At 37.1% G+C, this 25,508-nt stretch overlaps 3 protein-coding genes across 3 annotated transcripts; 1 reads left to right on the top strand and 2 right to left on the bottom strand.

Moving 5' to 3' along the window:
* Window positions 1–159: 159 nt before the first annotated feature.
* LOC126785662 (potassium transporter 10-like) lies at window positions 160–5,640 on the bottom strand. Its single transcript, XM_050511280.1, has 8 exons — window positions 5,356–5,640; window positions 4,987–5,212; window positions 4,043–4,288; window positions 3,119–3,169; window positions 2,753–3,013; window positions 2,455–2,622; window positions 1,908–2,159; window positions 160–1,241 (listed from the first exon to the last, which is right to left on the bottom strand). The coding sequence occupies exons 1-8, from the start codon at window positions 5,467–5,469 to the stop codon at window positions 160–162; spliced, it is 2,400 nt and encodes a 799-aa protein (XP_050367237.1). The 5' UTR covers window positions 5,470–5,640.
* A 219-nt stretch (window positions 5,641–5,859) lies between these two features.
* Window positions 5,860–11,770, bottom strand: LOC126785663 (potassium transporter 11-like). The gene is made up of 10 exons (XM_050511282.1): window positions 11,385–11,770; window positions 11,113–11,198; window positions 10,636–10,975; window positions 10,154–10,379; window positions 9,817–10,062; window positions 8,811–8,861; window positions 8,459–8,719; window positions 8,170–8,346; window positions 7,688–7,942; window positions 5,860–7,136 (listed from the first exon to the last, which is right to left on the bottom strand). Exons 3-10 carry the CDS (start codon window positions 10,762–10,764, stop codon window positions 6,103–6,105), a joined length of 2,379 nt encoding a protein of 792 aa, XP_050367239.1. The 5' UTR covers window positions 10,765–10,975; window positions 11,113–11,198; window positions 11,385–11,770; the 3' UTR covers window positions 5,860–6,102.
* Window positions 11,771–22,890: 11,120 nt separating this feature from the next.
* LOC126785673 (peroxisomal 2,4-dienoyl-CoA reductase [(3E)-enoyl-CoA-producing]-like) lies at window positions 22,891–25,272 on the top strand. Its single transcript, XM_050511298.1, has 5 exons — window positions 22,891–23,109; window positions 23,834–23,993; window positions 24,147–24,316; window positions 24,430–24,652; window positions 24,853–25,272. The coding sequence occupies exons 1-5, from the start codon at window positions 22,924–22,926 to the stop codon at window positions 25,005–25,007; spliced, it is 894 nt and encodes a 297-aa protein (XP_050367255.1). The 5' UTR covers window positions 22,891–22,923; the 3' UTR covers window positions 25,008–25,272.
* Window positions 25,273–25,508: the final 236 nt, after the last annotated feature.

Raw genomic sequence — 25,508 nt, 5'->3', positions numbered from 1 at the left:
CTGGACTAGTGTAGTAGTGTTTGCCGAGTTAAGATTAACTTGGAGTTGGTACGGACATCATTTTGGGTAAGAGTCTTTGTATGGAGTTTGTCCAGCTATATCAGGTAGGGTGCTTGCTACATATAGAAAAACATGTTTAGGTAAGATTTTCAACATGTTTTATACATACAGAATCTGTCCAACATTCAAGAGGCTCTCTTGGGGAACGAAGAACAATACACTGTTTCCCCGGCAAATCTTCCTAAGAAATGAATATAGATAATCTATAACTATATGCTTCAAAAAATTAGAATCCCTCCTAGCTCTTACTACGGTGTTTCCCATCATGTGCACTACCCCTGCATCTTTGCTGTTGTGCAAGTATTCTATCTCATTCATCTCATTCAGATTGCTTTCCCGACGTGACATTGTCATTGCACGACTCAGATTGCTTTCCCGACGTGACATTGTCATTGCACGACTCATATTTGTCGATACATCCTCCGGCGATATTGTCTCCACAGATGTAATCGTAAGGTCTGCATTGGAGAAACGTATACCAAAGTTGTTAAACTGGTGTTCTCCTGATTCGGAACCTTGATGGTCAAGTATACTAGACGCATCATCAGTATCTGTAGAGGCTTCCATTAGGGACTCAAGCCGGAGATACATGAAAAGGCTGTCAAAGAGCTTCTCCTCAAAATCATCATCTTTCCTGTGGTCATCTTTGTAGCCATATCTCACAAAACAACGAAACATATGGAAGTTATTTGGTCCAATTCGCTTTACAAAGAACCGTTCTTCCTCAGGGACTGTGGAGACAGGAAGGTACTTCACACAGACAAATATCACAACTGAATGGATGGCAGGCAGGTTGGTGATAAAGTGAGAGAAGATCCGGGGGACTCCACTAGCAAGCTCAGAATACACAAGCACAATGCCAGGTACTCGAACCAGTCCCAAACTCGGGCCAAGTCCAATGATCCAAGCCATTGACACCTTACTATGCATTTCAATGTCATAGCGACTTACAGTCCCATAGTTCCAAACGTACATTACGATAAAGAAAGCTGTAGCGATCGCAAGAGGAGCCCAACCACCTTGATCGACCTTAAGCAGTACAGCAGATAGGTAAGGGCCCTCCACCAATAATGATAAGCTGGTGAAGATGAGGACAAGCATCCAATGTAACCGCCACACTAGTATCATCACCAAAACCATAAGAAAAGTGGTGACCAACATGACTATAACAACCGCCGTCCCTGTTGAAACATGAAGATCTGTTAGTTTGATTCAATCTCCATCTAACCCAGAAAACTTCAAATGACTTATGGCAAGCAAATGATAAAAACAAAGAAGTGATCATTCTACGATTTAAGCTATCTTCAAACTATTATTGAAAGGTTATCATTTATGCTATCAATGGCACATGTCTTTTTGTGTTTGTATTGGGGGATTCCACAAGATGAGAATGATAGGAGGAGGAAAACTTCCATACATAATGATTTAAAAGCTTGTCTTAGAAACAATGGAGTAAAATCTTATTATCAAAATATCTAAACCATGAAAGATCACTTAAAATAGATGAACCAAGAGAATAGCAGATAAATGCACGGATCAAGAAGTTTCAAGTCAGTTGTACACACTGGGAGAGGCCAACTACTGCAGTTAAAATAAATTTCTGAAAAAATTATGTCACTTGCTCTGCACGCACGCATGCGCAGAAGATATTCCTGTCATCATGTTGGACATGTTTGGCCGTATTGTGATATCAAGATGTATGCAGGTTGGATTCGTAATGCTTGATCAGTAAATTAGAAGCTGAAGACACTGACAGAATCATATACTCTCTTGTGAGACATGCTATAGCAAATTCAAACAAGACAGACTGAATGTAATTCATTAATATTCAAGCGAGTTAAACTTACCAGCAGCATTTCCTATTTGAGTTTGTTGGTTAAATCCAGCCGTCACAGAAATGCAGAGAATCATTAGAATCCAATTAATATCTGGAATATATATTTGGTGGCGGTGCCTTGAAGTATATATAACTTTGACTCTTGGGAAGCAGCCAAGTGAAAGGGCCTGCTTGATTAGTGAAAAGGTTGCTAATATAGTGGACTGACTTGCAACGATAGCAGCTGCAATTGCAATGACATACACAGGCCAAAATATGACGTCTGCAAATATTACCAATTGGCATCTGTCAGTAACAAATCATATTGAACATGCAGAATAAATGCTTCTGTGAAAAAATTTATTGAAATTTAAGGACATTCTTGAGAAATAGATTTTGCAACCCATGAAATAAATCATCTATAATTTTCAGAGTTACTTTTTGTTTCTACATGGTGTTAATATCCTTCAAATACTACGCAAGTAACAATTGGCCCCCTACAAAAGGAAGATGCACGTTTTTTCTAGTTTTCTTTTTCAGTGCTCATGTAAAACTTGTACTTCAAAGATGAAACAAACCTGGAACAGAATGATAAAAAGCATCAGTTACGCTGGTGGAATTTTTTATGAGGTACGCAGCTTGACCACAATATGCTAAAAGAAGGCAAGGAAATACAACTACTGTGAAAGCAATCTGTATGGACAGGACTGGGAAATGGTTTAGATCTGCAAAAAGTGTTTCTGTTCCTGTAATGGTTCACAAACTGTAAGTATTAGGGACTAAAGTCATGACCTTGCTTGCATCTTTAGAATAAACTACTATTTACCAGAACAAGGAGAAGGGATGCCATAACAGCATTGGAGAAGTTACTTTTACCGTTTATGCTAAGCATAATCCCTCCGAGAGACTCCCATCCAGCTCGACCTCTCCTCTTAAAATACCGATACACATACACTGGTGAAAAGGCTTTCAAAATACTAATATCATACTTCAGAATGTTGAAGATGCCAATTCCTCCAATTAAGAGAAGCCAAACAAGTACTATCGGTGCAAAGAGCCACCAAATTTTGCCTGTGCCATATTGTTGCATCGTAAACAATAGTACCAGTATGGCAACGGCAAAGAGCACAACCATTTCTGCATAAAAAAAGTGGTGCACGTAAGGTTAGGTTTGGAGACAAGCATAGATTGAGTCCCAAACATGACTATGCATAAAAAATTAAAAATTAAAAAAATCGGTACCTTTACTAATCCACATGTGGTGAACATTCATCCCACCAACAGCTGAAAGAACTGCAAAGATAGCATAGTTAAGCATAAAACCGCATCCACATTATTGAAAACATTAATCATTAGTAAGAAAAGGTTAATCAAGAGGAGATGAATGATGCTACAAAAAAGGGCCCTCTTAAATGACTTATACTGAGACTAATAGAGGTAACAGAAGATTCAGGGATGAACAAATAGTCTGGTACTTAAAACCCTCAATAGTTATATCACACTTCGTGACTTTTTTCAATCTTTCATCTTGGAATCAAACCAGTTAAACCTAGTGTGTCGTCTGACTAGAATCAAACCCTCTGTATATCTATTATACCACAGCTTTTGAACTCAGAAACCAGAATTAAAAAAACAATAATAAATATTTAAAAAACCAGAATCAAGCCCTTAACTGGAGGCAGGTTGCTGTTTAAACTTTTTTCTTCTTCTTCCTAAAATAAAAACTAGAAACAGATGTGGATTAGATAAAAAGAAGGATAAAGTCCATTGCAAGAAGCTCCCTAATAAAGGCATCCTGTCTGACATTTGATTGAGTAATGCAAGAGACCTCAAATCTTGCATGACTGCTGTTTAAGACCCAATATGTATATGACCCTCTTTTATGGTTTTTATGAATATGGTTATATATGTACAACTTGCTTGATCTCCAACTTGCTTGATCTCCAACAACTTGCCATTTATTCTACAAGAAATCTGTTCTCACTGAGCATCCTAAGCTCTAATAGTTTATACATCACTTATATATCAAACTTCATTTACCACTCGCACCATCTTTTCCACAGTTTGGTTCTAACCTACTCACAGAAGGATCTGTGACTGTACGCAGATTATTCGTGACAACTTAGGATAGGCAGAAGAATGATACTGTAACATGAAGATTTATACCTGATATAGCTGGAGTCAAAATTCCATCCCCAATCACCATGCAAGAGCCGATCAGCACAAGGATAAGAAGCATGTTGTGTAAGAATGCATGTCGCTCCAACCCTCTCTTGATTCTTGCTGCAAATGATTTCTCACCAAATGTAGAACGACTAAATGTTGTTACCTCCTCATCGGTTTGGTCTTGGTTGGGAACAGTCTTTATTTTTGCGTGTCGACAAAGTAGTGAATAAAGGGCAAATGTTCCACCTGGAAAATATGAGAAGGTTCAGTTTACAGAAAGTACTTGGCTCACCAGAAAATTATCTGAATTTCCCCCCATTTAGATAGTACATATACTATATACTATATAGTCAAATAGATCACTTTGCATCTTAAACAGAACTCTTCTTACATCAAAGTAAACTTTTAGTACAACTATAATTTCAAAATAGTGTTTTCCCTTCTCTAACTGCTAACTAGGCTGTCATAGCTTAAACTATTAGTGGAATGGCCGCGCAGTTGAGATCATAAGGGCAAAAGACGTTGAAATTGATCAAACATGAGAAGACTACTCTCCACAGTTTAAAAGAAGACAAATAAAGAACGGCATTCTTATCAAATTATTTATCTGACCTACTGTAAATCTACCATAAAATAGTATCACCATTCATTCAATTTATTGTGTTTTGGTGCAGGCGTGCAGCTGCATGAATGATGCACATAAAGGACTACAGACCGTTGTCCCGTAAATGTTGCCTATAGAAAAGTCAAAACCAGTGCTTAGCTTCTCAAAGAAACCTTAACTAAATATAAACTGTTTTGAGTATGCGACACCTGATAGCCTATATTGTCTTCCTCAGCAATTTTCTTTAACTATCAAACCACAACATTCAATGTAATGGCCGACCTATACATTGATTATATAGAACTACAATAAGCAACTTCGATGGGTTGAGATGAGTTACCTTGACCATTGTCATTTGCTCTACAGACAATAAAGACATACTTCAGAAGTGGAATAAATGTGAGAGACCAAATAATCACAGATAAAGCTCCGATTACATCCTCTTTGTCACCAATCCCATCTGGAAATGTATTGTCGAAAACATACAAGGGAGATGTCCCCAAGTCTCCATAGACCACACCAAGGCTTTGAAATGCAAGTTGCAGAACCATCGTTGATGAACAGTTCTGGTGAGAAACAATAAAAAGCAACGATCACCCATCAATACCAAGATCCAATCTTTCTCACATTTTCAATTACCCCTATACAAAAACATGAACGAACTACCAAAAAAGAACATGATGAATTTGATCAATTTGTAGTACAACACCTGATGAATGTGCGTTTCTTTGACCTTCTTGGCCTCCACATCAATAGGCTGATCAAGTTGCTGGTCCAAAACCCAGACGCCACCCTTTTTATTAGGGCGTTCCTCTTCAGCCATTGTTTTGCAGCTCACCTAAAGCTTCTTCTCCTTATCCTCCCCTTTACAACTTCATCTCCAAGATTTCTCTTCCTTTTTCTTTTTTTTTTGAAACTAGATTTTTGTTTTTCTTTCTCGTTGGTTATTGTTCTGCGACCCCAGAACTTGCTCTGTGTTTGGGAGTGAGTTGGGGCAAAGTGTTTGTGGATGGAGTTGTGTTAGTCTCATTGTTTTCCGGGAGCTTTGGTTACAATGTGCGGAGCTTATAACTCTCTTCCTATTCTGGGTGTCCTACTCTTCCGGCTGCTGTATATGCAATGAAATACTGCATATTGATTTCAGAATATATTTACACACACGCGCACACACACACAGATATAAGAAAATGATAGTTGACAAAAAATATATATATATATAAAAGAAAATGTTGAGATCAAATGTTACAGTTCACATCATCCCTATGAAGGCTAGATGTCAAAACATAGCCATTCAGGAATTCAAAACTACAAATCTTTCACTTTTTGATGGTAATCCTAATAAATACTACTATCTTCTTACAGTTCTAGCAAAATGGGGTAGGCATTTACAAGTTTGATACGGGTATGATCTCAGTTTTATTGATCAATTATGGTGCCAAAAAATCGTATAAAGAACTTACACGTAGAATATTTGTCCAACATTCAAAAGACTCTCATGAGGGACATTGAAGATCACACTGTTCTCCCTGCACACTTTTCTAAGAAATGCATATATGTAATCAACAGCTATCTTCTTGTAGAACCTGGAATCCCTACTTGCTCTCACTACCGTATTCCCAAGTATATGCACCACCCCAGCGTCTCTACAACTGTTCATGAATTCTAGCTCATCCATCTCAGTCTGGCTGCTCATCTGAGAAGTGACTGTGTGTCCATTCGCTGGAGTACTAACAGGCACAATAGAATCCACTGTTGACATGGTAAAGTCCCCAATGGATGGGGAAGTGTTTCCATTATTGTTGAATAGGTTTTCTCTCGACCTCTCTGTTTGCTGGCCATATAGACTGTACTCATCAGAGTCTGAACACCCTTCCATCATGGCCTCCAGTCTAACAAACATGAAAAGGTTATCAAACAGTTTTTTCTCAAAGTCATCGTCTTTCCTGTGGAGGTCTTTGTAACCATATCTTGCAACACAACGGAACATGTGGAAATTCTTGGGGCCAATCCGCTTTACAAGGAATCTTTCTTCTTCCGGAACAGTATACACAGGAAGATACTTCACACAGACAAAGACAACAACAGAGTGAATAGCAGGCAAGTTGGTGATGAAGTGGGAAAAGATATGGGGTACCCCGCTAGCAAGCTCGGTATACACAAGTCCTACCCCAGGGACTCGAACCAGTCCTAAACTGGGGCCAAGTCCAAGAAGCCAAGCCATTGAAACCTTACTGTGCATTTCAAACTCATAACGTTTCAATGATCCATAATGCCATACATACATGATGAGAAGAAAGGCAGCTGCTATTACAAGAGGGACCCATCCCCCTTGATCAACCTTGAAGAGTACAGCAGAAAAGTACGTACACTCCACAAGCAGTGACAAACCAGTGAATATGACAACAAGAATCCAATGGCAGCGCCACACCAATATCATGATCAGAGTCATAAGAAAAGTGGTTGCCAACATGACCACAACAACCGCGGTCCCTGTTATAACATGAGGTATTATGCCATTAGTGCAAGCTTCAAATGGAACACAAGGGTTGAGCACTGAAGAGTAAGAGCCGTATCAATTAATTCTTTTTATTTATTTGATGATGCATAATTAGCTCATTTCACAAACAGCAATGGAAGGAACTATAAAAGAAGACATTTAGGAGTTGCATAAACCTACACAGTTTTCTCAATTGGCTACAAAATTGTTCGCTACTAGAATAGCTGGAAATTTATTCCCCAGAAAACCAATCAATAATTTCTCACACAATTAGTGAACATAACATAGATTGTAGGAGAACGGAAAACTACTAAAATAAATAAATAAACTACAAGTTGATCACGTTCCTCCATTTATGTCACCTCGTAGGCTCCCCATTTCCCTCTTATTTGTTATTACTTATTAGGTAATCTATAGAACCTTTTCAGTTATGTGGTCTTTTTTATTTCACAAAAGCATTGAATTTGCTTAAGCCTATTAGCACAAAGTAGGCTACAAGACTTGCATAAGTTTCAGAACATATAGGAGATGATGAAGTACTTACCATAAGCATTTCCAATTTGGCTTTGATTTTTGAATCCAGCAGTCACAGCAATGCAAAGAATCATAAGGATCCAATTAATATCTGGAATATAAATTTGGCCGAGGAACTTCTTTGATGTATGTACAACTTTCACCCTAGGAAAACACCCATGCGCAAGAGCCTGCTTAATAATTGAAAAAGTTGCAGATATAGTTGCTTGACTTGCAACTATGGCAGCTAGAGTCGCAACAATGAAGACTGGCCAATATATCGCATCTGCAATATATAAAGCTTTTAGCATCTTGAAACAAAAGATGCTACTTTTCTATTTCATAATGTTAGGAGTTCGCCTTTTTTTTCCCTTAGCTTATGAGTTGATAATCATAGAAAATGGCTCAGAGAAAAAACTTCAAAGAGCCTAAATGTAGCACTCATGTAGGTGAACTATTTCTTTTTGTTCAATAGATTACATGACATGAGCATCCTTTAAGATTCGAGCATACCTGGAATAGAACGATAAAATGCTTGAGTCACAATTTCATTGTTACCATGATGTACTACAAGAAAGGCAGCTTGTCCAGAATAGGCTAAAAGAAGGCAAGGAAACACAACTGTGGTAAAAGCAATCTGTACGGCTGAAACTGGAAAATGAGCAAGGTCGGCAAAGAGTGCTTCTGTCCCTGTAGTATTTCATAATTTGTCACCAGTGTCAAAAATGGAAGATGATTTTAAAAAAAAATTAATGAAACCTGAAGAGGGCTGGAAGGAAATAATCAGACACAGAAATATTACCTGTTATACTAAGCATAATACCCCCTAGGGAAGTCCAACCATCTTTCCCATTCCTTTTAAAATATCGATATATGTACACAGGTGAAAAAGCTCTTAGAACTCTACTGTCATACTTCCAGATGTTGAATATGCCAATACCTCCAATTAAGAGAAACCAAAGCAGCACAATTGGAGCAAAGAGCCAACCAACTTTATCTGTCCCATAATGCTGCATGCTGAACAAACCTATTAATATCACAACGGCTACAAGTATGACATAATCTGTACCACAAAATATAAAGTGTCAGTAAAATACATATTCAAGTAGTAGATTAGAGCTACAGAATGCTTAGTTCAAGTAACATGATGGTACCATTATTCATCTGAGGGCTGTTCACTTTGATCCCTCCAGCAGCTGATAGAACTGCAGAACAAAACATAGTTAACTATCCATAATGAAAGAGGGGAAAATATAAAAACTTTATGAAATGTTGATGTGTCACTTTTGTAAAATTGAGTTGCAAATGATAACTCATGTTATGGGTTCTCCAAGTTGATCTACCAAGTCCCAATCATGCTTATATAAATGATCTACCAAGTTAACTATTTGAAATCTTACTTTGTTGAAAAAAATATTATCAGGAGTTATACATGGACCAAATGCTCATTGAGTTCTAGAAAGTACACCATGAGGTAACAAGCAAAGTAAGCCATGACACTTGGCAAGTTTAATACCATCCTGAAAGTAAGAGTTGGAGTAAATCTGCATAATTGGCCACTAATTGACAGGATATATAACTCCTATTCATAAAGTATCCTTCTTTACTCTAATGAAAAATCTTGGAAAGACTTTAGGTGGGAACTGGGAAGGAATTGGCAGCCATTGGTTTTGTATGTGTACTAACTAGTTATCTCCTGTCACGTTAGTCGCATCCTGTGTGACATTGTCATGTAAGATACAAGTAGTAAGCCTTTTCCTTACTGTTATTAGGAGATCAAACAAGCTTTCTTGGGCACTTTCTTCTTGGCATAGCCTTTTTGTTGGTAAGATCATTCATTCAGTTTGGATCCATGTGGAAGAAATCCCAGATCATTTAAAGCTAAGCACTCTATACAAATTTACCTAAGGCTGAAGTTTGAGATTGATAATGGTGTCAATAACTACACTAACCCCAATATCTCATGATCGGTTTCTACATCATCTTTGATTCATTAAGTCATTCTTGTGTATACTTCATCTTTACCTGGGTTGTGCCACATTGAGCCTTTTGATTACAAAATAAATGCTTATCGAATAAAATAGGTAGGCAAGCAGAATGCATCGTTAGACCATATGGACACAGGTTATAATTTTGCTTCCAGTGGGAAAGATAGTGTACCTGATATAGCTGGAGTAAGAATCCCATCTCCGATAACCATACAAGTGCCAACAAGGACCAGAACAAGAAGACCATTTTTCCTTGCTGCCTGTCCCTCCAACCACTTCTTCGTTCTTGCAGCATACGATTGTTCATGAAAAGTAGAGCGACTATATGTTGTAAGCTCTTCATCGGTCCGATGCTGATTGGGAATAGTTTTTACTTTTGCATGCCGACACAGCAATGAATAAAGAGCAAATGTTCCACCTGCACCACAGAAACCTTAAGTTCTGTAAAACAGTAAACCTTATGGAGCCTCAAGAGGAACAAAAGTTAACATATACAAAATTCAGTTTACCTTGCCCACTGTCATTTGCCCGACAAACAACAAACACATACTTGATGAGTGGGATAAGAGTAAGAGAATATATAATCAATGAAAGCGCTCCAACCACGTCCTCAGGATCAGAGATTCCGTGAGGAAATGTATTGTAAAAAACATACAAGGGGGAAGTGCCTAAATCTCCAAAAACCACTCCAAGACTTTGGAAAGCAAACCGAAGAAGCAATAACGAGGAGAATGTCTGGAGAAATAAAGATTGCATCAGCAAGAAAATTAAGAAAACATGTTTATAGACTCAACTTATATAGCCTAACTATTACAGTCACTAGTATCACACTTGAAAGCTTTCCAATTGGGATTACATACCAGACTGAAGGTTGTATGTTGATGTATTGACAAGGAGGAAGTGCTCTTTTAAGTTGATTAAATTATATTTGTACTGGGTAGACTAACATAAGTACATAGAAACAAAGGGGAGAGAGGGAGAGAGATAGTACTTTTTCCCTGTACATAGTTCTAAGCCTTCCGGCCTCCTCATCCATGGGTTGGTCAAGCTTCTGATCCAAAACCCACATACTGCCTTTGTTGGTATCATTTTCTTCACTAATCTCCACTCCTAAATTCATTGGGACTACTTGAAATGATTCTTCCCTATGCAGACTTTCACAAAGCTATTCCTCTGATATCCCCTCTCCAAATTGGCTTCCGCTACCAATACGCTTATAAAAACCAATATGAAATCACTAGAGAGATGACTGAATCCCAGATCCTCAGATTTTGATCTTCACTTGAAATCCAATCCCATCACAACTATGAATAAAAGCTACTCAACAGAATCTGATAATCAAAGAAGAAAAGAACAAATAATGAATGTTAAGCTGATATGTCCCAAGTCAAGATCATCTTTTCAAAACAACAAACGACAATTCAAAATCAAAACAGTATTCAGAATTTGACAACAGTATGAGGTGTACCCTTGCTGAGCTCAATAAATTGACACCCACCAAGCTGAAAGAACCAAAACCAAAGCTTCAACCTTGGTGACTCCAACCAAAACCAGCTGAAAATCAATCAAAAGCTAAAAGATTCAAACTTCAACCAAACCCATATTCAGAAACTTAACTAAACCGCCATCTTTGATAAAAGGAAACAAATCCCATCACAACAAAGAGACTTGGTTGAGTTACAGAGCAGCTCAAGACACACAGATTGAAAGTAAGTAATGAGAGAGGGAAGAGACAAAGACCTCATAATTATTGCTCTGCAACTGCAACTCCCAAGTGGGGTCAGCTCGGTCTTAGCCACAGATTCACTAAGCAGCTCTCATGTACTATTAGATGAAGCAAAACACAAGTGGGGAGGTTGAAACAGAAGCTCTGAGACTTCTTTGTTCTTCTTGTCTGCAGGTTTCAGAGGGCGGTTTTTGGCTGCTTCTACCAGTCAGACGCAAAAGTCTGAGCCTTGTCTCAGAAAGAAAACACTGCGGCTTTTCTCAGTTTTCTTTAAAGACAAAAGCTTTACGCACAAAGCATATCTCGGTATTAATAAGATAGAATCCAGAAAACAGACACAATCAGAAGAAGAAGAAGAACTTGTTCTGGTTTTTACTTTGTTTGGTTGTTACTTTTCTATAAATACTTGACTGAATCGGCCTTGATCATTTGACATATTAATAAGAGGGAATTGAGGTACCTAAAGGTCCAAAACTAACAAAAAGCAAAGAGTGACTGGTAAGAAATGGTGGTTATTAGTTACTACTACTGTGGGAAGGCTGTCACTTGTCAGTAAAATTCGATTCTATAAAGTTTTTAATGTTTGTGGTACATTAGTGGGCCAATGGTCCCACCTTACTGATTGGTTGTGTTGAATTTTGGGGGCACATCCACCCGAGTGTGTAGTAATCCACATCTGCCTACCTTTTTTCATCCACAAAATGTGATCAGAGAATGCAGATTCTTCGTTTAAGTAAATATGTTATTTTCATAATTAAAAAATTAATTTAATAAATTTATTATATATTTTAATTAAAATTATTATTGATTCTCATTTCAATTGTTCAAATATATTTAACGTAATAGTATATATTTAATAGTGACATTACGAATTCATTTACCTCTTTTATCGAATAACTAAATATATATATATACATACATACATATAGATTATTGTTTCAATCTAATCTAATTTTAATCCTCAAAATTAAAATTTATTGTACTAATCATCAAAATTAAATTAAATTGTATTAATCATCAAATTTTAAATTAATTATATTAATATAAAATTATAATTATAATTAGATGTAGTTGATAATTAGAATTATATGTGGGAGACATACTGAATAAACAAATGAAATCAAAATTCACTTAAAGGATCTTTAGTCCTCACGTAATTCCTTTTAGCCTTTAACTTAAGGAGATTGGAGATGGAAAGTACTAAATAAGATCATTTTAGCCCTTAACTTAGGATGAGTTAGAGATGGTTATAGGGCAAACATGCATAAGAATGGTGTTTTCTGTTTACCCTTGCTTCGTTTGGAATAAAATGTGGGGGCTGATTTTGACACACTATATTAGTTTTACCAAATTGCCCTTATTTATCTCATCATCTCCATTCACAATATCTCATCATCTCTATTCTGCAGTTGCTAGGGTTGGTTTTTTTTTTTAAGCATAAAATCCAACCTGAATTTGTTAAGGTTAGGGAGGAAATAGCCGCCGATTGGACCCAATTTCCACCGGAGCTCGTAGAATCAATCTCCAAAAAGCTCAAAATCTACTCGGACTATCTCCGATTCCAAGTCGTGTGTCACAGCTAGCAGTCCTCTATCCCCAAAACTCCAAACCACATCCCTCCTTAGCTCTCATGGCTGATGCTCCCCCAATCCCAACCCAACCAATCACATCACGCCTTCTACAACCTCTCCAACACCAGAGTTCACTTCCTCCACCTTCCTGATTCCTGAAGCTTCCCACCGCAAGCGCCATTGCGGCTCCTCCCACGACTGGCTTGTCATCCTTGTCAACCCCCTAACACGTGGCAAGCGCCACCTCCCTCTGCTCTCCACTTTTCCCAACGTCGTTAGTTTCGATTACTCCCAAATTGGGCGGGAGTACGTGCTCCGGTCCCTCTCTGGTGAGCTCTACACCCGTAGCTTTATCCAAATGTGTGATTCCTTTGTGAAGAAGCTCGTGCTGCACCTGCAGCTTCTAGAGAAAGAGGGGTAGTATTGGAATAGATATATTGTGAATCCTAAAGAAGTATTAAAAATGTAAAAAAGTGTGAGGGGTGTGCAAATTGTAAAATAGGGTGGGCAAAACTCAGCACATATATGTCTTTCCTTTTACAACATATGATTACGTGTAACAAATATGGCATCTGTTTTAGTTTTAATCAAGTCGGGGGATGAGAAGTTGACAATAGGAAAATCATAAGACTACAACTCGTATGTAGACTTTGTTAAGACAATTTGAGTATATCATTTTCATGTGATTAAAACAACAATAGAACCCCAGTTATATCGTTGTTTTCAATCTCAATTACCTTTCAAAGTTACTTCCACTTGGCATTGCATCTTTTGGCGATTGTATCACATTAATCATCTAGTTTCGTTTGTCACTTACCATTTAAGCATATGATGTGCACGAGTAATTATTTTGTGTACTCGAAACATCACGTGACATTGTCATATGATATATCCAGCTAATCATATTATTCCATGATGTAATAGATATGTACGCGGTGAAATGAGAAAAAATATATTTAAATATAATAACTAATCAGAAACAAACACGATAAAAATAGACTAATAATATTAAATGAGTACGCCACGTAGATTTATGTACCGGTTATTTTTTGATGTACACACAACTTTCGTGAATTAGGCATTTACTAATAGCTAGTGTGTTGAGCGATTGGTTGTTATAATGTCCATACTGAATTGAAATTATTGATTTAGACATAGGAAACATTTTACATGAACTGTTAAGTTCCCCGCCCGTTTATAAGAAAAAAATTGAGTTTCATTGTTCTTGAAAACCGAAAATTTCGGTAATTATTCGAATCACTTACCCTAATAGAATTCTAAACCAAGAAAAACAAAATGCCAACTAACGATTAAAACAAAATTCAACGAGTTCCACTGTTCTTGCATACGACAAGTTTGATACATGTGTAGAAAGTTCTCGAAAAATTACTTAACCTGGTAGAATTATAAATCGAAAAAAGATGCCAACTAATTGAAATATAATCCAAAAGCTACAAACAGCTAGCTAGCTAGAACAATGTTTTGCCTTCCGGATCCGCAAAATGGTCCTCTATCTATTTGAGCCCAATTTAATAAAATGTTAAATTCTAAGCGATTTCACCCAAAAGCCGATACTTACGGTCCAAACTAATTTTTATTATTTTTATTTAACAGGATCCACATAATCATATTTGCATAAGAAAGTTGTTCGCTAAGATCGCAAGTAATCATGAGTTGTCAAAGTCGACAAGGAAGTGAGAATCATTGTTGGAATCAGAATCAAACTTTCTATGTAAGGAAATCTATAATCCTTGAAGATAAATAAATCGCTGAAACCATAATCGGATCACTATATAAAGGGGTGAAGAGCACAAAAGAATAAACAACTCTCAACATACAAATCAATACAACTGCTAAACAAGACCTCTAGGGCAAACCCTACTCTCAAGAGCTTTTCGAGGCAACTTGTGAACAACTTTCAAACCGCTAAAGACCTCACGTCCTTAGCAAGATCACCCAATTTACTTACTATCGCCCTGCTTTATAATATCCTAGAAATTTATAATTATTTACTAATTATTGTTCGGAAATATTTAAATTGGTGGTGATCTGATTATATAGTACGAGGGAGAAAATGAAAGTGTTCGATCGATTTATACACATAAACATTACCGTGATGGATCAAGAGTTGATTTTTTATCCGTTAGGAATCTCATAAAACTTCATTTATGAAAGGCGTAGAGTTCGTCAATACGAATTTGTGGACACGCGGCACACCTAAATCAGAGTTTATATGAAGAAGTTACGAATCAAAAGATATTTGGACATTTTTGGAAAATAGTATAAATATGGAATTAAAGAGAAAAAATTGGAGAAAATCATAAATTCGGATCGGTACTGTCCATAGGAACTGTTTCACTTTGAAAAAAAACCCAGATTTTTCCTCCCTCGCGGCCGACTTTGGGCCACCAGATCTCCGTCGCCTGGCCACCATAGAGCGGCACACTGGTCCCGTTTGAAAGGTTGCTGCGTCCCCTGTCGATTGGTGGCAGCGCCACTCGCCGCCGTTTGGGAACGGTGAAGCCCGAAAGTTCCCTCGAAAATGCACATTTCGCCAAATTTCACCTCCCGGATCTCCCTCCTCTGGCCACCAATCGGTGAGATTCTTGTCTCATTTTTAAGGTCTCCTTCCATACTACAAACCCTCCAAAATATTTAACCCAAATCGTTTTGTGCCAGGAGAATTTAAAAAAAAATCATAGGTTTCAAATTGGGGCTTTTCGGTTTTTGTTAAATTGAAGTGTTTAGGCTCGGAATTGGACTTTGTGGTGAACTATAAAGTTGTTAGGAATGTCATTTAGATTGTGGTGCTGAAATTTGGTGTTCATTGGTGGTGGTCATAAAACGGTGGCGGCGCAGTAACAGTGATTGTGAACAGTGTTTTATGAACAGTGTTTAGCTGTAATAAAATCGTCATCTGAGATTTTACATATTGTTTTCCAAGCATTTTTATCATGCTATTAGGTGACCGATGAAATGAGTGAGAGAATCGCTTTCGGTGTCGTGGAAGTTGCATGCAGGAAATAAGGTGAGTAAACCTCACAATGATCATCATGATCGAAGTAGTATTATAATTATTCAATTTAGTTTGAGTTGTTAACATAGTCATTGCATCACTAGCTTATAAAAATTGTTCAAAAAATATGTTTTGGTTTAAATTACATGAACTTGATCATCTACGGTTCATGGGTAAGTGAAACGCTATTTTAATAAATGATTTTAAAAGGTTTTAGTGATTATGGACTATGGTGAATGTGAGTAAATCTCACTATGACGAGTTTACCCTTGGCGGTGACTTATATGTTTAAATTATTGAAAGAGTGAATTGTGATATTTATATAATATAGTGGGTTGTGTATGTGTACGAAAATGGTAAATACAATACATATATATAGGTTGTGGTATTATATAATTATATAATATTACAGTTTCTATTTAAATTATGAGATGGTAATGTTCTTGATTAATTGTGGCGGATGAGACCGGAATGGAGATAACGTACCTTCCGGTATAATGAATTATTAGGGTGACTATATAAATATTGTTGTGCAAGAGTCGCTTGGTTGTAGTACAATAACATATGTGAATTGTTATATTGTACGTGGTTTTAACATTGAGTCTTGTTAAAACGTTTTCAGGTCTTCGGACGTTGTTGGCAGTAATCGGAACCAAGCCTTGGCCGGGTGTCGGTTACAATTCAGTTAGAACTCTAGTCTATATGTCGGTGTATTGCATGAGGGGTAATAGATGGGTTGTCTAGGTCTTATGAGAACCTATATTTTTGAGTGATATTGAGTAACAAATGGGTTGCCCAGTGTCTGTCGGTGTACTGCATAAGGGGTAACATATGGGTACCTGTGTCTTATGAGTACCCATGTTTTAAATGATTTTGGGTAACTAGATGGGTAACCCAGTGCCTGTCGGTGTACTGCATGAGGGGTAACATATGGGTTGCCTGAGTCGCATGTGTACCCATATTTTGAGTGATATTGGGTAACAGATGGGTTGCCAAATGTTTGTTGGTGTACTGCATGAGAGGTAACAGATAGGTACATGGGTTTCATGAGTTCCCATGTTTTAAATGATTTTGGGTAACCAGATGGGTTGCCCAGTGACTCATGATTACACATTTTTAAATGATATTTGATAACAGATGGATTGCCCAGTGTCACATGAGTACGTTTGTCTTTAAACGTTATTTATCATATTTCTTTTATATGCGATGTATGTTATACTGTTGGTTTATTCATACGAGCTAAAAAGCTTACTGGGTTCGTGTTTACAATCCCGGTGCCAATTCGATGGTGTAGAGGATAGTTATGCAGGTGGGGATTAGCAGATTCGAAGGGCTTACTTTGAAGATTTATTTCTTTTGTTTGTGGTGAGGATTGAGTGAATTTTACATTTCCATTTGTTATAATACTGAGGTATAAACTGGTTATGTATTATTCAAGTCGACTGAGTCGTACTGGTGGACTCAGTTTCGATACACTGTTATTATAAGATGATTTCAATATATTTGAGATTGTTTTAGAATTTTCATGGTTTTAAATTTGAATTTTTATCATTCGAAATTTCAAAGATGTGACATGCTTACTCTCATCTCAGCGTTTAAGTATCGATCTCTGCTTACTCTCATCTTAGCGGTTAAGGATCGATAGTGACTCGTAGTGAGACGCAAAAGAAGACATGGACAGACTAGGCGACCTCCAAGTCGGATACGTCAGACCAAGCGAAGAAAAGTTCTCAACGTTCGTCACATTCAGCGGCATTAGAACTGAAGATAGCACAAATCAAAGTCAACTCACTCATTCTCGTACGTAAGCACTTGCATGACTACGCATCAATTGATATTGAGGACGTTCTCCAACTGAGACTCTCAGAAGCGACGAACACCATCTCCTCATTCTGTAATATGTATTATATAGTGTAATGATTGTAATGCACAAGCAACTAGCATATTCAAGGGTTTGATTGATGTGTAGCGCTGCATACCATACATATCGGATCGAGCGGTGGATAGAAAGTGTCTTGAAATGCATGTGATATATGTGGAATATATGGACGGTGGATTAGGACCGTTGCACGTATACAACACTACCGCATAGAATTTTCCGCATATTCCAGTATGAAATAATGAAATTAATTGCCACTAGTTAATCAAGCTGATTCATTGTTTACCAACGTCTTCGTCCATCGAAGTAGAAATATAACTATAGAAATAAAGGACAGTCATATGTCGGATCCAAGATTTTATTTCTTAGATTCTTGTTGTCAAATGCGACGAAAATCATGGTATGATAGTTGATGCATGTCAAATTAAATGATTCAGACTGTACGTACGGAGCTGGAAATTCCATGTGGAACACTTAACTTGCGTCTGCCAATTTAATCAATCACGATTGTAAGAGGTGAGAAGGGAGAAGAATCGAATAATTACTAGCTACTTGGACTAGTTGCATATGAAGAAGCGCAGAAAATAACCGTGATGCTATGTATACGTCCTATATACGCGGAGCAATATCGATCTAGTCTGGAGTGCCCATACTTCTCATTTTCAGAATCCGAAATAGTTTTTTTTATTGAAATCCGAAATAGTTTTTTTTTATTGAAATCCGAAATAGTTTATAGGCTTGTTCTATTCGACAATATAATCGAATCATCTATTATTTGATACAGCAAAATGATATGGATGTAAGAAATGAATTACACGTACACTAGTTATTATCAGACCACGTAAAAATATTTCATAACGCTTTGAGTGCATGTAAGCATAATTTTATAATTGGATGTTATATATAGTTGACCGTACTGATCGATGAAGGTAGTTCAAAAGCTATTAAATTACGAATACATGTTTATGTTTATTGTAGAGAATTTTGATGTTCGTAAATCAAGTTTTGAGAGTGGCCTCACGCCCTCACCAGTTCTCCACTAAGAGAAATATGCATATATACATAAGTATAAACTTTGGATTACATATATAAAGAGATCTGACCGACACCAAATGTTGATACATGGATCTAAGTTTATTGAAAGTTTAATAACCAAGGAAACACATATTATCATTTTATAAACACCTTATACTTGGACTGTATCAATTTAGTTGTCACTCCATACAGTAGCTGCGTGGCAGGTAAGACTAACATAGACATGTATATCGTATTACGTTTAGTATTAGCTAGGTTGCAGTCACGTCTAGAAGACATCACACAATTCTATCCAAATATATATGTCTATTCTAATCTATACAGATGTATGTTTTTCCATATTTGACGATTATTAGTTTAAGACTCGATAAGGACGTCGTTTATTTGCTTGCGTACTGCATTAAACAGTATCTTAATTAATAAACTTAATTAGTTGAAGTACTGAACGTTGAAATTTAGCTGTAGCCTGCTTCCCTAATATTATTCTTTAGTGCTCAACTGTCAACTCTGTCCATCTCTAATATGAGTCATATCTGATCTCAATTGAAAATGGGATACCTCTCAATGCTTCTTCTTTGTTGAACAACATCTCATGCCATGGCCATCTGAGGAGCTTAATTTCCGGAATATCGGTCGGCGCCTCCATCATATCAAGATGTTAGTATTAGGTACGAATGTTCACAAATTACTATTTCGCATGTCATGAGTTAGATACTATAGCTAGGTCCGAATATTCAGATTCAATGACAGTGTAACACTCAACGTACGCAACATATATTTCAGATTCAATCAGCAATCTGACTTAGATGCTTTTAATTAGTTCTAGATTTTGCTTGTTAGATCTCTGATGTTGTAGTTCTCTTGTGTATGTCAATTTTCCTTGCCATATATATGTTCTTCTTGGTCTGATAGCTTCTCTGTGCGGGTGTACATAACTACATATATATAATTATACAAGGCCAATCCTGTGAGCTAGAATTTGTGTCAATATGAAGATGGATAAATGTTATTTGTTTTCAATGAACTGTAGTAGACATATATGGCTTCCAGTTTCAATCAACTTCGTGGTCCTCTCCTGCCATTTATATCTGCGTTTGTTTGCTACATCATGAATTTCCTTTCGATCATGTGAGTTCTGGGACCATATATATGGCACACCTCTTTCATCTATGGTTGGAAATACGTGGCCTCAGTCACTTATATTTCATCTAAAAATGATAATAAATGCATGAAAAACGAATTTTAAAACGACACTAATTAAGGGGACATTTATTTCGTGTGCGTGAAATAATTAAGTATCATTGTAATGTGGAGTGAATAAGCTAGCTGTGTGATGTACGTATTCGATCAACTAATTAAGAAAACTAATGCATTACGACGATGGATCGGAGATACATATTATATCGTCTTTCCTATCGTTTATGCATGGCTTCCAGTAATTAAGTAGGATATTTATAATATATATAGTTCTTAATTACATTATTCCCGTGTGATTATTGTGCATAATACAGACAGTGATGGGTTCTCAGTTGATTACTATATTTATTTAAGCATGATTAGTTGTGATCGATTTCTATATTAATCGAGGTACGATGATCATCTGAAAATGTCCACACAGTGTGTAGTCCGTGTGGATCGGATGTCTCGACTATTATAAGCACATGTACACATACATTTATATAAAAATGATCCACGTACTACAATGGAATCGAACTACTTCAAATAATGATGAGGACTAATGGATAGTACACTGATGAAAAACAAAATGAGATCGATCGTTTTCGTTTCTATTTATGTTTTTTTTTTCTTCCAGTTTTAAATGCATGTTTGAATCCTTGGTGTTTAGTAGAGGCAAAAATGTCCTGTTAGATTATGAATATTTATTAGGTAAATCACTTCTTCTTCTATTACGTAGAGCTCAATCATGCGAATAAGCATACCTAGCTCATGTCTATACTCTATGTTGGATCTAATATTTTCATATTCTCTACTTAAAAAATAAGTATTTGAGATCATATATATGGCAATAACCTGTTAGTTTTTTTTTTTCAATGAGGTAAAAACCTGTTAGTTGGGAGAAGAAACAGACTGTACGTTCATCATATTTTAAAAAGAAAAAACAGTTGAGAAGAAACTGAGTGAGTTAAATATACACTTGTAGAAGAAACACAGGTGCCAATTGGCTTAATTAAGCAATTCAATGAGAGCTACATGGGACTGTGAAAACACTATAGCAACCATATATGTTGTGTGACTATTAGCTAGTCCATGTTCCACTTTGTTTTTTCTCGTTTGTTATTTTTCATTCTATTGTTCTTATAAAAGTTTTCTATGGTGGGATTGGTGGAGACGTACGACGTAGGGGTGGTTGACCATTCGAATATGCTATTATGCACATTGTTGGATCCAATATAGATCGAGATGGCTGCTTGACCTAGCAAGCTCCCAACATAGCTCTATCCCTCAATTGATTATATGGTGGCTGGTTCTTGATAGTAGCATTTTTCTCATATGAATTTTCGAACGTGCATGGGATTAGAAAAGGAAAGATGCAGTTATTGGCAATTCATTTGGACATAGTTTATTGAGAATTGGATCTAAGATCTGGTGAGAAGTTTTTATAGATATCTTTGATTTAGATGGTTTTGACTCTAGCTTGTAATCTGTTCTGTTCATCTCCTTTTGCAATATGTTGCAAGTGTGTTTTCGTTTTCCGGCCATTTCATAGAATATGGTTGGCTAAGCATTTCAGTCGTCTCTAGCTAGTTTGGCAATATTGTACCAACTTGTTGATATAATTTTTTTTAAAAAAAATCTTTAATATATGCTTGAGATCTGTATATGCTTCTAAAAGAGCTGCTAGAAGAGAGAGAGAGAGAGAGAGCCTGTCTTTATTTGAGTCACTTTTGATTGAGTCACTTAAAAAAAAATCTTTAGTATATGCTTGAGCCTGTCTTTATTTAAGTCTCTCATTTTATATATTTTTCATCAGATACTTTTTCCAAAAACTAAATCATATGAAATGTCTATCAAAAAACAACTAATTCATTCGAAATAATTAGCTGTACTAAGTAAGTTAATTTCTATATAACATTCATATATAGTTGCTTGCGCGAAAGTTGGGAACATCTACCTTTAACTTTGTAGTGTGCGTTTATTATTAGAACAACGATAAAAATTAGGGGTGGGCATAAAACACGGAAATTCCGATCCCGTTCCGATCCCGTCCCGAAATTCATAGGGACGGGATGAGACGGGACAGAGGTCTAAAAACGTCCGTCCCGTCCCGATCCCGTCCCGATCCTGTCCCGTTTCATAATAGTGGGACGAATAATTTATATCCCGCTTTGTCTCGTCCCACCTTTAATATAAACTTAAAAATTCTTATATATTTGTATCAAAATAAAACTAATTTATGTTCTTAATAACTTTAAAATTATATCAACTCAAATAGTAATGGTAAATTATAATATTTTTAACATAATATGCAATTTTTTATTAAAATTTCATTATTGAATGTTACTTTGTTAATGAAAAAGTAAAAATATAGGTTTTTATTTAACTTCATAGGAATGTGAGATTTGTCCCGTCCCGTCCCGTCCCAACCGGGATTAATCCCGAGTGAGATGCATTCTTAAAAACCTTCATCCCGTCCCGATTCAAAAGAGTGAGATGAGACGTGTGAGCCCTGTCCCATCCCGTCCCGTGCCCGCCCTAATAAAAATCCTAATTTGATAAGTTGGAAATAGATTCAAGATAGTACTTACTCAGTTACCAATCTCACCACACCCCTGTTGAGAGCCAGTCTCAGAATCTCATATACATAAGAGAGTCTTCTCTATAAAGAAAACTTACCGGCCGGCGTTCATAATTCATCAATTCGTTCAATATGATATGTAATGTGCCCGACGGCCCAGCCAGGCCCAGCCCAGCCCATTGAATGCCAGTAAACGACAGCACCACTAATAATATTCAAGATCGACGACCCACATTTCTCCGTTAAAAAGTCAAAAATAGAAAGTGTCAAAGAATAGAAAGAGTGAGAGACGGCAATGGAGTCACCATTCAAGGCGGAGATACTCAAGGGGAAGGTGGCGTTGTTGACCGGAGGCGCCTCGGGGATCGGGTACGAGATTTCAGTTCAGTTGGGCAAACATGGAGCCTCCATCGCCGTCATGGGTCGTCGTAAAGACGTCATCGACTCTGCTGTTCAAGTCCTTCAGTCCCTTGGCATTCCTGTAACATTCTTGTTCCTCTGCTCTCTTCAGTCTTTGCTGTTCTTATCTGTCTGGTTGGTTTTGGTTGCTGGGTTTCTTCATTGGAGCTGTTTTCAACTGTAGGCAAAAAAGTAGTGATGCTCAAGAGTTTTTAGTTTGTGAATACATGCATCTGTAGACATTGACCGATTTGTACATGGAGTTTAATTGTTTAAGCTGGCATACACAAAGAATATCTATTTATATGTCGAAATCGTTGTAGTTTGTGGCTCAAGTTGTTTGTTTGACATATGACATTGACCAACTTAAAGATATGATCTTGCATTCACCACAGTGCGCATGTAGATGAATGAGAATTTGTCTGCTTCTGTGAGTGTGCCGGGCTAGTTCCGGCCGACGTAATGCAAAACTTATGAAGATGGAGAGAACTAGTTTGTCTAGATTTCCTAAAATTGGTCAGTAAAGTAGAGAGACTGCAGGAGTTGCTCTAGCTTGGTACATTGCATACTGTTAGTATTCTCAATTGTTGTCTTTTGGTATTTTCCAGTAGGAAAGCAATGGCAGATCATGAGATAGCAAGATCAATGTTCTTTCCATTTTCCTGCTATTATAAAATCAATATTGTTCTTTTTAGATTAGGTTGATTGATGAATATTTGTAGTGTATACTTACTTGATCCAGGCATTGAGTTTAATGGTCAGAAAAAGTGAAGAATAAGAGAGACTGTATTGTTGTATTGTTGCAGGCTATCGGACTTGTGGGTGATGTTCGCAAAAGAGATGATGCAGTTAGAGTGTTGGAATCAACTGTGAAGCATTTTGGTAGGCTTGACATCCTTGTGAATGCCGCTGCTGGCAATTTCCTTGTTCCGTCTGAGGATCTATCCCCCAATGGATTTCGAACAGGTTGTATCTTTAGAAGTATTAATTTAATCAAACCAATCTACAATTCTACATTGTATAATCGGATCTGCCACTTTACTATTCTCATGATTACCCTTGGAATCCTATAGAACAAGGTTAAATTTGATTCTAATTCCTTTATTGGCTCTATTGCAGTTTTAGATATAGATGCTGTAGGCACCTTTACTATGTGTCATGAAGCACTCAAGTATCTCAAGAAGGGGGCACCAGGGAAGAACTCATCTGTTGGTGGAACAATAATAAACATAAGTGCGACTTTGCATTACACTGCTACATGGTATCAAATTCATGTATCTGCAGCAAAGGTTTGCCCAATCAGTAGAAACTCTATATGTTCCCCTGAAAATGGGAGGTACGAAGTAGTACTTGTGTAAAGACTGATGTGATTGATATGAGTTTTTTGTTTCTTCTATACCAGGCTGCTGTTGATAGCATTACAAGAAGCTTGGCATTGGAGTGGGGAACAGATTATGATATAAGAGTCAATGGTATTGCGCCAGGACCTATTGAAGATACTGCTGGTTTTAGTAAGCTCTTACCTCAGGAGATAGTGAGCAAACTAAAGGATATTGCTCCTTTAACAAAAGTGGGACAGAAGTGGGATATTGCTATGGCTGCAGTATATCTCGCGTCTACTGCAGGTTAGAAATCTCATTGGACAACATGTCATCTCTAATGACTACACGCATATAACAAACCCTTCATATCTGATGCATTTTCCTTTATACCAATTGAAGCTAGAACTTCATATAGAATTTGAAGATCCTAAATACAGCCTGTGTTTTCCTTCATTTCACCTCTATTGGTAACCTGACCTTGTACATGTCTTTGATGCTTAAAGGGAAATACATCAACGGAACAACATTGGTGGTAGATGGGGCAGATTGGTTGGCCAAACCATCCCGTCTTCCAAAAGAGGCGGTAAAGCAACTGTCCCGAGCTGTAGAGCGAAGGTCCAGAAATGAACCAGTTGGCATTGCAAAGAGTAGGCTTTAACCATGCCACTTACTGCTTTGCTCAACATGGTACTCAGCTTATTCTGTGGATTCCTTTTGTGGTAAGAAACATACCCTCAACATATTAATGTAATGTTACTCAAAGCAATACCAGTGGAATAAGTACATTGTTTGATGGTGTAATATTCATCTTGACATACTACACATTACATGTAATATATACATGTTCTAGAATTTTACAAACACAATGCTTATAGCTCAAGGGAGAACCCTAAATAACACAAGCATTACGACTCCAGTGCTAATCCTTAGCTTAATTGAGTAACATAAGCATTAGACTAGCCCTGTGCGCTGTACGAAAGAGCTTTACAAGCGGCATTGCCCTTCTTCACTCCCGCGATCCATTCCCAGTATTTCTTTCACAAGGTGTAATTGATTCAGAGAAGTTTGTTCCCTGACTAAAATTCCCAGTATTACTTCTTTCACACAAGGTGTAATTGATTTAGAGAAGTTTGTTCCCTGACTAAATTTTGTTGGATTC

This window comes from Argentina anserina, chromosome 3, assembly GCF_933775445.1.
Source record: "Argentina anserina chromosome 3, drPotAnse1.1, whole genome shotgun sequence".
Taxonomy (NCBI): Eukaryota; Viridiplantae; Streptophyta; class Magnoliopsida; order Rosales; family Rosaceae; genus Argentina; species Argentina anserina.
Note: the sequence above shows the minus strand (reverse complement) of the source record. Positions and strands in the feature narration are given on the sequence as shown.